Here is a 13,681-nt window from a genome sequence, read left to right on the forward strand (position 1 = left end):
CCCCCCCCCCCTCCGGCAGCACCCACCCATCGCGTCGCCCCGGCTGGATGGACGTCGCTCCGAGGAATCGAGCACACACATGTGACCATGGCTTCAGGACTGTGGGTGGTTTTGGGCCCCTCGCCCCACGTCCACGGCATCTGTCGACTGCTCAACGGCCAGCCCCCACCTCACACAAACACACGCACATGTGGCGGATGATCCGCCCACCAGAGACACCGCACAAAGGCAGACCGACCCCTGCCACGCGAGACCCATCGCATGGCGAAGCGAACATGCGCCGGCCAGCATATCCCAACCGGATCCCCGGCCATGGCCGCTCCTGTGTGGTCCACGCCCCGCCCGAGCGGCCCACAGGACATACCGGCGCCAGCGGCGCACACGGTGCCCGGCACCGAGGCCAGTTCCGGTGCCACATCCATGCACTCGGCCGCAGCCGGGCCCTCATGCCCAAGCCCAGCCGGTTGTCGGGGGGCCGATGTTCTGCCTCTTGACACAGGCATCCCCCGGGGCCGGGTGTGTTTGCCCCGCATGCCGCCCTCAGCTTCACTCGGGCACCGCCGTCAGGCAGAGTGTCGTGACTCGACCACGGCGCACATGCCCTCCACGCAAGCAGGCGCTCCCTGGGCGTCGCGGCCGGCCACACCGCCGCGACGGCAGACAGAACGCCACAGGGCCTGACACAGAGGAGTGGCATCTCGCCTCGGCGACTCGCACCGAGCGCCCCGTGCACCGCCACACCAGGGTCGTCGAGGCACCCCCCCCCCTGTCTGGACCATACATGCCGCGCCCGGGCGGGCTCATAGCCGGCACCCCTTCGCGCGATGGCCCCCGAGCCAGCCGCCTACCGACGCCGCGGCGCGCCATGCACGCCCATGTGCCCAGATGAATGGACCGCCGCGCGAATGCCCCCCCCCTCCTCCCCATGGTGATGCATGTGCCCAGTAGGACGCACACCTACGCGCTCCCGTGTGCAGCCACATCCAAGCACACCCAGGCAAACATGACAAAGCCAACAAAACCCCACACGGCAGCAACTTCCCCTGGGCCCGGCCAGCGCTCAGGTGACCACGCCCCCAGCCGACAGCGCCATGTCCCAGGATGAGCATCCGCGAGGCTGCTCCCGTGCTTGTTGGCCTGTCACCCACGGAGCACGTCCCTCGACATGTGGCACGGAGGCCCCCTCAGTGGTGTCTGCCACGCGTGCCGCCCGCACATCACTGCCAGGCTGGTCGACTCCACCGCCAGGACCTCGCAGCACCCAAGCCATGGGCTATGGTCCCACACCAAAGCATCGAAGGAAGTACATACTACGCGCGGCCGGATGGAGGAACTTGGCGATGCGCCTCCTTCTGAGTGTACTCGCAGGCACACACACACACACGCACATGTATCTCCCTCGGGTGGAAGGCGTCTCTTTTCGGTGCGCGCAGGACACCGGGCGATGCACGTCGGCCCTGCTCTTGGCGAGCGAGCGTGCGTGCGCGCCGTGCCAAAAGAGCAGGCCCGCACGTTCACTCGCTGAGGGGCCCTGGGCAGGCGGGAGAGCAGTGGGCAGCGCCCCAGGCCACCGCCGCCACGCTTCCCCTCTACCAGGGATCAGCGAAAGCGGAGGTCAAATGGCCGGTTGCTGCTCGGGGAACAGGCCACCGGACATGCCTTGTTCAGCCGGCGAAGTGGCACGCGGGGACACCCCCCTCCGGCGGGAGCAGTCGTCTCTACTCACGCAGAAAGAGCGCAGCGCGAAGTCCCGGCTCTCAGTTGGCCCCAGGGCACCACTGTGCACACTGTCCCCCTGCCCCCTCCATCCTCTTGTCCCGTGCCAGTGCGATACCCAGCACGCCGGATTCAATTCGATGTTTCAGATCCATCACCCGCCGCAGGCATGAACCCATACCCGGCCGGCAGATACACGACTCGTCGGCCGCCTCTCCTTCCACGGGCACACCCGTATGCAGGGTCCCAGTGGGGAAAGCACATGACCCCCCCCCCCCCCCCCGTTGACAATACTGGGGACCATGCCCGGAGGAAGAACGCCGGGGGACGCGGCCACAACCACTCGCTCTCGCATCTGACCGCGGCACAAGGAAGCTTCACAGAAGGACGCGATCTGCCACCCCCTGCTGAGGACCTCATGGGCCAGTGCCACAGCGAAAAAAAAAAAGAAGGAGGGGGACCTTCTCTCGAGTGTCCCCCGGCATGCAGAGATATCCAACGCGTCATGTCTGCCTGTCCGGTCGGCTCGGTGGTCGTGGTTCTGGATTAGCCTCCATACTCGTCATTGGGCACACCATCATCCCCCCCTAAGCAGAGAAGGTCTCGCAGTACCGAGAGGGGGAAAATGGAACGGCCAACCACTCGCAGCAACTTACCGCGGCAACATCTCCCCGTCTTCCGGCAAACGGCCTGGAGTGATGTGAGGGCTTCACCGAAAAAAAAAAGGAGCACACACGAAGTCCCGGTGGACCCGGCTGTGTCCACAAATGGGGAGAGGGCAATCTGTTCACCGCCTCCCGGGGTCGGGAAATCTCCGAAACCACAGATCACCCTCAACCCCACCAGGGGGCCAGGGTGGATGGTCGGCTCCTGACAACAGGCCAAAACACCGAGCGGGAATGCAGCACTCCAAGATTGGGGGGCAGCCACCAAGCATGAGGGGGGCCCTCACAGGCACGCCCTCGTGCGACAAAGAGGCAAAAACACCCGGCCGGCTGAACGGACGGCCATGCCGCGAGAGAGGGCACAATGGAGCATGTCAGACACGAGCGGCCGCACCCACACGCACACATCCACATCGAGAGGGAGAGTAAGTGCCAAGCTTTCATCAAGATCCGCATGTGTGCATCGACAGGATGCTCTCCCTCCAAACATGGGGTCCCGGCGACGCCGGCGACGCAAACATCGCGTCCGCTCTCGCACCTCGCCTGTGTCGCCGGCCAACTCCACTCGGCGCGTCTCCCACAGGGAGAGGCAGGCATCCCTCATCGCGCAGATGTGTGTATATATGCGTGTGTGTGTGTGTGTGTGCTCCCAAGGAGCCAATTATCCCACGAATGGGGGAGAAGAGCCGGAGAAAAATCACACACGCACACGCACAGACAGACAGACTCAACCACGAGACCGAGGAGAGACAAGGGCCCCCGCACGGTGCAGGCACATGCCGAATCGCTCCCGAGCACGCCGGGAGGAGGGAGAGACCGGACTCCATGGTCGTATGCGCCGGTCGCGAGCCAGCAGGCAGGCTACCCCGGCCAGGCTCTGGCCAGCCATCCACCCGGAACCGGGGCACGGTCGTTTGGCCCGATGCCGCGACCGGGGCCAGCTCGACCAGTAGCCGAGGGGTTCGCCATACGCACGCCCGTTCGCGGACAGCCCACAGAGCGGACGCGGGGCAGGAACAAGAGGGCCAATGGAGGAGTGGCGCAGGGCAGGAGCAACGGGGGAGATAGAAGCTGGATGCCTGCACCGGCCCCCCGCCGAGGGACCCACCACGACGGGACAAAAATCCCCAACGCCGGGAGTAAGACTTCCCCTCCCCTGGGAGTACGCACATAGGTGGGACGAGGGGAAGGGGAAGACATACATGCAGGCACTCAGGCACCCACCCACACGCACACACGCGCCGTGCGCTCGCAGAAATGACCAGCCAGTAAACGTGGCAGGTCAATTCACCAGCCCAGGCGTCATGCCCTACGGCACACCTGAAGTGGAATCCCCATGTAAACGATAGATTAAGTAACACGTGAGATCAATTGCCACACGTGCTACATCTTGGGAATTATAATATCTCAGAACAGCATCCCTCTGAGAGGAATGCGGGGTAGGACAATAGCCAGGCGACTGCCGAGGTCAAGCGACATGGGCGCTCGACCGAGGACGGAGACACGCGAGTGGGCGGGCCCAGTCGCGGGGTTCTCACTTCCAACCCCTGACCGAATCCAAAGGTCAAAAGGGGGACTCTCTTCGAGAGTCTCCTGAGAGCGAAGGCCATAGCAGCTGGGTGTCGAAGAGTATACGGAAGTATAGCCGAAGCACCAGAAAGGCCGACGAACACCTGTTCTAAGGTTTCCTCTCGAACCCATTTTAACATTCGAGTTCTTTTCTATTTTGCTTGCCACTAACTCGCCTCAAGCCGAGTTACTGACTCATCTGTTAACAGACGACCGTGAGCCGTTGGTTGGTATGTCTCGTCCTTCGTGCCAAGAGGTTACTAACCGGATGGCAGATCACACCGGTACCCTTGTCAAGCTTCACTCACTTGACTTAGGCTTAACCCGTGTGAACCTTACTACAACACCATATCTAATATGTGATCAAAATCATTATCCACATAACCCACAGGGACACTTCCCCCACAATGTGCCTGGGTTGGGCTTTTGGATCCTCCTCGAGGGCCACATCGCCCGCCGGACACAGGCAGGAGAATGGCCTTCTTTCCTGCGTTTCCCGCCCGGCGAACCAAATTTCCTCCGGCCTCTACTTCGGTAGCCACTTTCTCTTCTACGGACATCGGCTAAGGCCGCCAAGTTAAGTGCTCTCGAGCGCGATGGTAGCCGCGTGGCCTCCCGGCCGTCCCGTTTTCCCCGGTGCGTGCGCACGCTTCTCGTGTGCGCCGCGGCTGTTCGCCAGCTAGCTGTTCTTTTGCTTTCAAGCATGTTCGAAAATGGTCTGCTTCCCCTCGACCAAGCGGTGCTCGCGGGGGCTGACCGAGGGTTCAGGGGGTGACCTTCGACCCTTGTTCGAGGTTATGCGATCCCGGTCATTGCCGGCTATTGGCCACACCCAGCAGGGCCCCCCCCCCCTCTGCACCTCCATCGTAAGGCTGCCTCTCGGGCGTCTCTCAAAATAGTAACGGTTTCCAAGACCTTCGTCGCGACTCGCCCCTCTGTGTCCCGCCGCCCCCCAGCGCCCCCGAACTCCACTAAACCGGGCTCCTGGGTGCAGACGATGCCTATTACGCAAGGCTGGGCGGATGCGCTGGTCCGCCAGCACCCGTTACCCCAGTCATGAAGCCGCAAGGCAGTACTTCTGAAAAAAGAAGAGAGATGAGGTGTCCCTTTGGGTCTGGAGTGGGATAATTCCGAAGCCCACCCCAGCGGTGAAGTTCGGGGAGTCGCCTGAAAAAACTCATTTATGGGCTTTTTATAGTCCGCTCCACAGTGAGTCCTCCGTGGCGACTGTGTTGGGCGCGAAATCATAGCAAAGCTGGGCGAGACCCCCTCGTTCTCGTTGCCAACCGACCGCCGCCGCCAGCCGCCCTCCTCCACCACCCACACCCATGTGGGGAGCGCACTCGAACGAGGCCGGTTATGGCCCGGTCTCTTCAATCCGCCTGGAGGATGCCCCCGGCCGCCCCCCCCCCCCCCCCCAGCGTGGACTCCCTCAGTGGTGCAGGCTAGTCGGCCCGGCGAGGAGAGTACGCTTGAATTCTGTGTGTCTGTGTGGGTGCTCACGGCCGACACCCGGCGTATCGGGGCCGAGGCGCTGCGAGCCCGAATGTCACCCCCGGGAGTGGCCGCACCGCCACCGAAAGGAACTCTGCCACATGCTCGTTGTCATGACGTCGGACCGGGCCTGCACTGACCCGCCCCCCGCGCCACTATATAAGGAGCCCCCCCAAGCCCACCCTCATCCCAGGGATCCGCCCCCTTGAGGCTCCCCGTCCCTCTCAGAGTTCACCAGACTCCTTCCGTACGTCTTCACTTTTCGTGCCCTAAAGACATCTCCCGAACCCTCTCCTTCTTCCTCCGTCGTCATGTTTGCTGCTGCCCGTCACCGCCTTGGACACATGTTCATGCACCTCAGTGCGCCATTCCCACAGGCCACTCGAGCCTCACACGCCATCAATCCACGGCGGGACTCCGTTTCCACGCCTCGATGGCTCACGTGTGGATCTTCACCCAACACCCAGTGTGTGGGTGCAAGCACTCCCCACATCGACATGAGGGTAGGCAGCGGCAAATGCCGAGTTTTGCCTACCCCACTCTCGGGATCCCCTCACGGATCCCGTCACAAGCAAGCAGCATCCTCCAGGGCCCGTGTCATGATTGCCCTTATTGGCATCTTCGGGCCCTTGACCCTGACGATGGGCATTGTGTGTCATTTCACTGCCACACTTGCCCCCCGGACGATGAATCTCGGAGAAGGACTTCGGCGACGTGCGACTGAGGACGATCAGACTGTGGTCAACTGTCTGCTTCTTGCTGGACACTAGCGTCGTCCAGTATTGACGGTTGGTACAAACTGAAAGGGGACGCCAAAACCTAGCCACTGATTGACACATTAGAGTACGTATGCTGTCCGCGCCCCTCGCTCCCTCTTATCCCCACACACCCACTAACTCTCCTTCTTCTTGTGTGCTATTTGACTGCCGGCGTCTCTTAGATCGTCGTCGGTGGTTTGGGGAAGGTCCCTCCTGAATAATATGCAGATGCATATTCAGAGGGACGCGGCCCCCCAACTTAAAAATTGAATTCTTCACTCTCCGGGGGCGAGGCCAAGAGAGAGGGACAAGGCAGGCCGCTGGAGCGCATGTGCTCAACGGCAGAAACTCTCTCCCTCAGAGAGGGGAGGTGGCAACCACACGACGGGGGCGCCCTTGAGCAGCCTCAAAGAGGCCAAGTCGCCTCTTCAAGGGAGGGGGAGAGGGGAGGGGGGGGCCTCCTGAAAGCACTGTCGCCATTCGGGGAAGAGAGGACCCACGAGGCTGTGCGCCCTTGTGTGGCATAGGGCAGAGGAGAGGGGGCCCGGGGGTGCAGCTGTGTCCGGCCGGCCCAAGGGGCGAGGTTGGCGTGGCAAAGGGAACGTAGCATGTTCGGCACCACCGGATCAGCGCCGCCGCGCACATCGGCCTACTCCCTGCCCCCCGTGCTGGAGCCAAGTCGTTGACCTGGGCCCACCGCAGGGGCGAGGGTGAGCGAGAGCCCCATAGCCGGCCGCACCCTCTCGGAGAGACGAGGCGCGGCTTCCGGTGCCTGATGGCGAAGTCCCGGGGAAGTGTGTCCCGCACAAAAGAGTCCGAAGAAACGCCCCGGGCCACGGCGTGCAACCGAGGACGAGACCGAGGCGGGGAGGAGGGACAGGGCATGTATTGGGAAAATACAAATGGCTGGGGGCGGCGGGCTGAAGGAAAGGCCCCAAAAAGCCCCCGCTAACACCCAAAGACAGTCGGCAGGGGTGACGCCCTGCTAGAAAAAAAAATGCCACCCCGCACAGACAGAGGAAGAGCAGTTCGTAGAGGGAACCACCAGCCGGGCAAAGAGTACAGAAAACCGTAGCCGGGGCCCGCCATCAGACCACACAAGTCCAGCCGAACATCGACGCGAGTCCGGCTCCTGGCCTCGATGGAAAAACGGAAAGTGGCCTCGAGCATGCCTCCCCCCCTTCCCCCTCGCACACACCGAGACAACCAACGCGCCATGCCCAGGAGGAGAGATTTGACCGTGTCTGCCTGGAGAAATGCCCGCGGCCAGGGGGACCAGGGCTCCGAAGTGCCGACCTGCCCCGGCAGTCGGCGCGACGCGGGACTTGGCCTCCCCGGCTTACCATCCGAGGAAACCAATGCCCCGCGTGGAGGGGGGAGGAGGAAAGTGGAAATACCAACCACTCGCACGGCAACACGTCACGGCAACATTTCCCCGTCTTCCGGCAAAAGGGCCCGCAGAGATGCGACGGCGTTGTAGAGAAGGCCCACATGGTGCCGGTTTCATGGGGTGGGCCTTACACAAAGTGCAGATGCCATCCCGGGTGTCCGCAAATGGGGGACGGTCAATCTGACTATGCCCCGTCCCCCACCCTCGGTGTGGAAAGCTCCGAGGCCGTGGACCAGCCAACCCATAGCTGGGAATTGGACTGACCGATCGCAGGTCGGAGCACCGAAAGAGACAATGCGACACCACGACCGGAGGACAGCCGCCAGGCAGAAAAAGACCTCACGGGAACATCCTCCCAGAACAAAGAGAGGAAGACATCCGGCTGGCCGGGAGAGCAACAGGGGCTTCTCCTGCGCGCACGCCGACGCAGTGTCCTTCCTGCGGGTCCCTGGGTCCCTATCAGCAGAGATGACGCAGACACCACAAGAGAGAGAGAGAGAGAGAGAGAGAGGGCGCGAGGTGTCTGCATCCCTGACCGGCTCTACTCAATGGCCATCTCAGGGGGGGGGGGGGACCATCCCCCATCGTGCAATTGTACGTGTCTGCCCCCCCCCCCCCCCCTCACTTAGAGAGCCAATCCCCCAGGGAGAGGAAAAGAAGGAGAGTCGGGGAAGCGACACATGCACTGGCTCGTCCAGCAGGCCGGCAAGAGGCACAGGGGCCCCCAAATGCTGCAGGGGAGTGCCGAGCTACTCCCAGCCAAGGCGGGAGAGGGAGATCAGAGAGTCACAAGAGAGACCAAGTACAGACCGTGGCCTGTTTCTCACCCGGCAGGAGCCAGCCTCGCGCAGCAGTGTACCCGGAACCGGAGCGCGGCCATCCGCCGGTCCTGCGACCCGGGCCAGCTCGACCGACGGGCGAGGGTATCCACATGCACATACGCCGATGCGCAGCAGAGGTAGAGGGAATGCGGGCAAGAGAAACCAGAGAAGCAAAATGCCCAAGAGAGCAGGCGAGCAATGGATAAAGGCCAAAGGAGGAGAAGGCTCTACTGTGCGGGAGGAGACCGCGTGCACAGGCACACCAAGCTCACACATCAATCCACACGCGACCACACAATTGGTCAGAGGGGGGGGGGGGGGGGAAATCCCCCGCAACACGGCGACCGGGATAAAGCCATCGAACTCAAGTTACTGCCGATGGATGCGCCCGCAAAGTAAAAAATTATAATGCATTTTTACATATGACAAGAAACTTGCCAATACCCATGCATGACACACCCTGCCCATATGCTGGGTTCGGTGTCTATAAAGCACAGCTCGTGATATGACTTGTGATTCAAGCGACTACGAATGCTTGGAAGGATGCCCCAGCCTAGGTGCATTAAAGGCTGCGGTCCTCAACCCCTCTATCGATGCTCCTGCATAGCTTCCTATTTTACATTCTCCCTTGTGTCCAGATGTTCACGCGGCTGCTCATTCACTCGTTGCCCCCCCACCCCCACCCCCAACGATCCCACCCAGGGGTCACAGCGCTGCGTTTCAATGTTCTGTGCATCGGGCGGCCCCGAGCCCAAAAGGGGGTGTGGGTCTTCCTCTCCCAATGCATGGCCTGCTTTTTCTTGATGTCTTTCCATGGGTCCCATCCTTTCTCCAGTGGATGTTGTATACTATACCCACCACCTCCCCCACCTTCATCCCGCATCCCGAGCCATTGCCACGACCAGCCATCGCCCAACAGGGGGGTGGACAAGGCAAAAGGGGACACTAGCAAAAAAAAAATGTTTCCCTTCGCGCGAGGAAAGCAGCTACCCAAGCTTAGAGTTTGCTTTGCCACCCCTTCACTTGCTCTTCAGCTCCCGAGCTTATGTGTTACTACTCTCGGTCCGCGGACCCTATTAACTTCGGCCCGGCGCAGTGTGGCGGAGCTGCCCAGTGGCCGAAAACACCCCTGTTCGCTTGGCCCTGCGGTTGGTGATGGCTCATCAGCCGGCAAATATGCAGCCTCCTGGCTGGAGACCAGAAGGCTCACAGCCGCATCACGGCAGGGCCACCCCCCCCCCCCCCCCCACACACACAGCCAGCACATGGCCAACCGAAGCATAGTATGCTTATCTCCTGGTGGAGCAGCTCCTCCCGGACGCGAAGAGGCGCCTCCCCCCTCCTTGACCATCTCGCCTGCCTGTGTTGCCATGCACCCGCCTGCGGCGACACCCAGACGGGCGAACTGTCGTGGTACGGAAGAGGAGCCATGGCCCCACAGCCAGCGCAGCAAATGGCATACCACTTGATTCCGCACACTGCTGGGATTAGAAATCGCCATACCCACACTACAGTCGGCCTGCCCAAGGGGGGGGGGGGCTGCCCGCAAACTGCCCAGGTGGGGGTTGTTCACAAATGACAAGAACCGAGGAAAAGCCGGAAGTCGTGGTCAGGTTGCGGGGGGAGGCGTCAGGGGGAATGGTATTCTCTCTTCCCATTTGAACTGGATGCGGGCGATCTGCAATCGGGCAAATATGCCGACAACTCACAAGGCACTGGATATGGCCCGGGTCATGCTTGAGGTATTCCCCGCAGCCGTCTTGCACGATGCTCCCGCAAAAGACACGGGTCCTTTCTCCCTGCCATTGCCGACGGATGCTTGACTCACGCGCGCACAGGTGGAGCGGTCATAACACACACCAACATCCCCCCTTAGTCGCATGACTACACCGCGAAAAAGAGCAAGCCAGGGGGGAGGCGGTAAAGTCCACAGCATGAAAGACGCCGTACTGCCCACATATGTGGCCTGGCGTCTCCGCGCGAAGGCAGGCATGCCGCCTACCGGACCATTCCTACTCTCCAATACAAACATCTGCCCGGGGATACACCCAGCACGCGGGAATGGGCCCAGTCATATCGAGCCCAGATGGGCACCTGACGAACATCCGGCCACCGCAAGCAAGGACGCCCCTCCTCCAACGAAGCCTGTCGTGCCCCCGCCCAGCAGGAATTTAATCGACTTCTCCCGGAGGGCAGGTGCATATCATACCTTGCAAGCGCGTGTGGCATAGTCCCCTGAAACCCATCAACCAAACTGGGATAAGAGTGAGAGCGCATCCCGTTTAAGGATAAGAGAGAGAGTATTGGCCGTATTCAGCAAGGGGAAGGCGCTCAAGGGGGGCTGAAGATGATCATTAGCCGTCTAAGTATGGGGTCTTGAGTATTGTTCCTGAAGCTCGAGTATCCGACTTAATCAAACAGAGGGGCCAAGAAATGATGTCCACAAGGAGGAATAATGTTGGAATAAAAATGATGCATCCACGAACTCATACACGGCGTTTTATGGGCATCATCACCTAATGATGAATTGTTCTTACTTTGCGCACTTTACTATGTCTAATAATTTCTATAACAACCTCGTGATGGTCCCTCATGGTCGCGGAGAGCCTGCCCCTACTCCACCCGAACGAGGCTCAAGCCTTTTTGTGTCTCTCCTCGTAGAAATTGGCCCTGTGTCTCTTCACGCGGAGTGGACCTACCTGTTCAAGTGGCCGGGACAGGCTCCTCCGCCGAGCAGTTTTCCTTTGTCCAGCCCTTGGGATATTAATATCTCATGGCATGGCCGCAACGTGTTTCTGCTCGGTACGGTTGGAGTTCGCACCGGAGATATTCCGGTGGACTCCATCCCTGCATCAGACTGGTTGTTTACCTTAGAAATGAAAAGACTAAACCAAAACCAAAATGAAAAACCAAAGATCAGAAGACTGTCGGACTATTACCTGTGGCTCTCAAAACTAAGTAGTTGCCAAAAGAGTTAGTTCCAGTTACCTGATCACAGTGTATTCTACACTAAGCAAAATTACCATCATATATCACCAAAGGTGATATATAACTCCGTGCGGCAAAGTGATTAGCAAAAGAACGTTTCGAATTAGAATTGATGCAGACGACCTTGAGGCCTTTCTTAAAAATTGAAGCTTGTTTTTCCTTTTACGCTTTTTTTATAACTCTCTTTATATTGACACCTTCGCGAGAGAGGGAGGGAGAGGGAGAGTTTTTTGCGCCACCGGGGGCGGGTTTTTTTTTTTGCAGAGACCCAGCCGCTTCAGTTGATGGGCGTCTAATTACTTGTTCTCTTTCCTGCGCCTCTCCCCTCTCCCCCCTGTTTCGTTCCCTTTCCTCTTCTTTTTCTTCTTCCCCATCAGAGTATATGTTTGGGGGGAGTCACATGCGAGAGAGGGGACAACCTTGACGTCGCCTGGGGAGACCTTTGCGCGTGAGGAGGTGTGATCTGCCAGGAGCCGATGTGACCGGTTCCGAGCACACACGGCTTGGCGGCCCTTTGTTGCCCATGAATCTGCGTCTGCCTCTGCCTGCGGCGAAGACGGAGAAAGAGAGGGAGCAAGGACACTTCGGCTCTTGGAAGTACCTATAAGGGACACTGGTAAAGGTCGCCTTGAGCCAGCTGAAGCGTTCCGTCCCGAGAGGCTCACCAATCGGATGAAGGAACAAGCACAAAGAAGAGGGTAAAGCTGGCGGCCTGCATCTTCATGGTAGGGGAGTACATCAGGGTCTGAGCCACACCCCCCTTCCGGGGGGACCGACGTACGGAGACAGAGCAGCGGCAAGTCACACTCGCTGTCAAGAAAGTGACTATCGAGGTGCTGACCCCTTGCAGGAGAGGCAGGAAAGGGGGGCCCTTATTTAGGGGGGTCCTGAAGAGGGGAGATACATGGGAAAGGAGAGACAAACGAGGTGCAACGAATCGCATCCAGAGAGGGGAAGGGGGGGGGGGGGGGGGGGGGTCGGCGCCGGTCCCTTCCCGCGGAGGGTGGAAGGTCAGAAAAGGGGTCTCCGCGTCATCTGATCACGCCGGAACCCAATGTGGCAGAGAGGCAACAACAGGCGGTAACGGAGCAGGGGTAGGTGAAACGAAGGTCCAACCGTACATTGGGGGCAACCTATTGTTTGGGGAGGGGGGGACAACGAGCAAATGCGGGCCCAGCTCTCATCCCCCCCCCTTGTTAATGAGCCCCGCTCCACACGCCAATGTGACACGCATGCTGGTCCTTCCTCTCTTGCGGCAGGTATGGCTGATGCCTGGACCGGGCGCCGTTAGGTGTCGCATCCGTTGGCACATTCAACCCCCTCGACCAAAAGGGAATCCATGGAGGCGGAGGGTATCGATCCCCCTGCCTGCCGCATGCTAAGCGGCCGCTCTACCATTTGAGCTACGCCCCCGGTGAGGTGCCTGCCCAGTGTGGGGCTTTTGTGCTTTGTAACCATAATGTCACCTCCGACGCTGCGTCGGAACTTCGCTCCGCTCACCTCCTCCGCACCTGCCTCACCTCGCCCTGCTTTGTTTTCCCCTGCTGTCGCCTCCCCGCCAAAATCTGGTCACGCCCTCCACGTGATCAAATGGCCGGAGATCCATTTTTCTTTCCCCCTTTCCCCGTAGGTGGGTGTTAGCGTCGCCCGTCAACGATGCAACCCATTCTCTCTCGTTTTCCCCTTCTTTCCCATGTATTTCCTCTTTTCCGGGCACCCCTATATAAGGACCCCCTTTTCGCGCCTCCCCTCCAAGGGCTCAGCACCTTGAAGGATAGTCATTCTCTTTGCGGAGGCCGTGACTACCCGTTTCCCTGCCTCTGTACGTCGCTCCCCTGGAGCGGTGTGACTCAGTCCCTGATGTACTCTCTATAAAGACGCAGATCACCAGCTTTCCTTTCTTTTGTTGTTGTGTCCACGTCCGAGTGGTGACCCTCTCGGGACGGAACACTCTGGGTGGTTCAGGGAAGACCCTCACCGGTCCCCCAGAATCACACACCAGAACCAGAGTGTTTCATGCGTGTTTCCGCGCCCCGGCTGGCCGCCTGGTGCCGCCGACCAGTGGGGAGGATCCTCCTCGATCCGGACGAAGCACCGAGAGCAGACCCTGCCCCGGGAGGGGCCTTTCCTCGTTCACGCACGCCCGGGCGCGTCCCTCCCCCCTCCGGCAAAAATGGGCGCGGTCCAAAAAGAATGCTCCCGATCCGGGAATTGAACCCGGGCCTCCCGCGTGACAGGCGGGGATTCTCACCACTATACTAATCGGGAGTGGAGATGATG

At 60.4% G+C, this 13,681-nt stretch overlaps 5 protein-coding genes and 2 non-coding genes across 7 annotated transcripts; 3 read left to right on the forward strand and 4 right to left on the reverse strand.

Moving 5' to 3' along the window:
• Positions 1-1,717: 1,717 nt before the first annotated feature.
• On the reverse strand, positions 1,718-3,024 carry H696_04678 (hypothetical protein). The gene is made up of 2 exons (XM_009498546.1): positions 2,920-3,024; positions 1,718-2,711 (listed from the first exon to the last, which is right to left on the reverse strand). Exon 2 carries the CDS (start codon positions 2,221-2,223, stop codon positions 1,849-1,851), a length of 375 nt encoding a protein of 124 aa, XP_009496821.1. The 5' UTR covers positions 2,224-2,711; positions 2,920-3,024; the 3' UTR covers positions 1,718-1,848.
• Positions 1,984-3,024, forward strand: H696_04679 (hypothetical protein). The gene has a single exon (XM_009498547.1). It carries the CDS (start codon positions 2,484-2,486, stop codon positions 2,808-2,810), a length of 327 nt encoding a protein of 108 aa, XP_009496822.1. The 5' UTR covers positions 1,984-2,483; the 3' UTR covers positions 2,811-3,024.
• Positions 3,025-7,072: 4,048 nt separating this feature from the next.
• On the reverse strand, positions 7,073-8,097 carry H696_04680 (hypothetical protein). Its single transcript, XM_009498548.1, has one exon. It carries the CDS (start codon positions 7,693-7,695, stop codon positions 7,291-7,293), a length of 405 nt encoding a protein of 134 aa, XP_009496823.1. The 5' UTR covers positions 7,696-8,097; the 3' UTR covers positions 7,073-7,290.
• Positions 8,098-9,662: 1,565 nt separating this feature from the next.
• Positions 9,663-10,896, forward strand: H696_04681 (hypothetical protein). Its single transcript, XM_009498549.1, has 2 exons — positions 9,663-10,155; positions 10,252-10,896. Exon 2 carries the CDS (start codon positions 10,294-10,296, stop codon positions 10,642-10,644), a length of 351 nt encoding a protein of 116 aa, XP_009496824.1. The 5' UTR covers positions 9,663-10,155; positions 10,252-10,293; the 3' UTR covers positions 10,645-10,896.
• Positions 10,897-10,934: 38 nt separating this feature from the next.
• Positions 10,935-11,561, forward strand: H696_04682 (hypothetical protein; the record flags this gene model as incomplete). Its single annotated transcript, XM_009498550.1, has 1 exon — positions 10,935-11,561. A coding segment is annotated over one exon (457 nt), but the record flags the coding sequence as incomplete, so codon positions are not given.
• A 1,180-nt stretch (positions 11,562-12,741) lies between these two features.
• Positions 12,742-12,814, reverse strand: H696_04683. Its single transcript has one exon. It is a non-coding gene; the product is annotated as a tRNA-Ala (tRNA).
• A 783-nt stretch (positions 12,815-13,597) lies between these two features.
• H696_04684 lies at positions 13,598-13,669 on the reverse strand. The gene has a single exon. It is a non-coding gene; the product is annotated as a tRNA-Asp (tRNA).
• Positions 13,670-13,681: the final 12 nt, after the last annotated feature.

The sequence above is a fragment of the Fonticula alba genome (genome assembly GCF_000388065.1).
Source record: "Fonticula alba strain ATCC 38817 unplaced genomic scaffold supercont2.8, whole genome shotgun sequence".
Taxonomy (NCBI): domain Eukaryota; order Rotosphaerida; family Fonticulaceae; genus Fonticula; species Fonticula alba.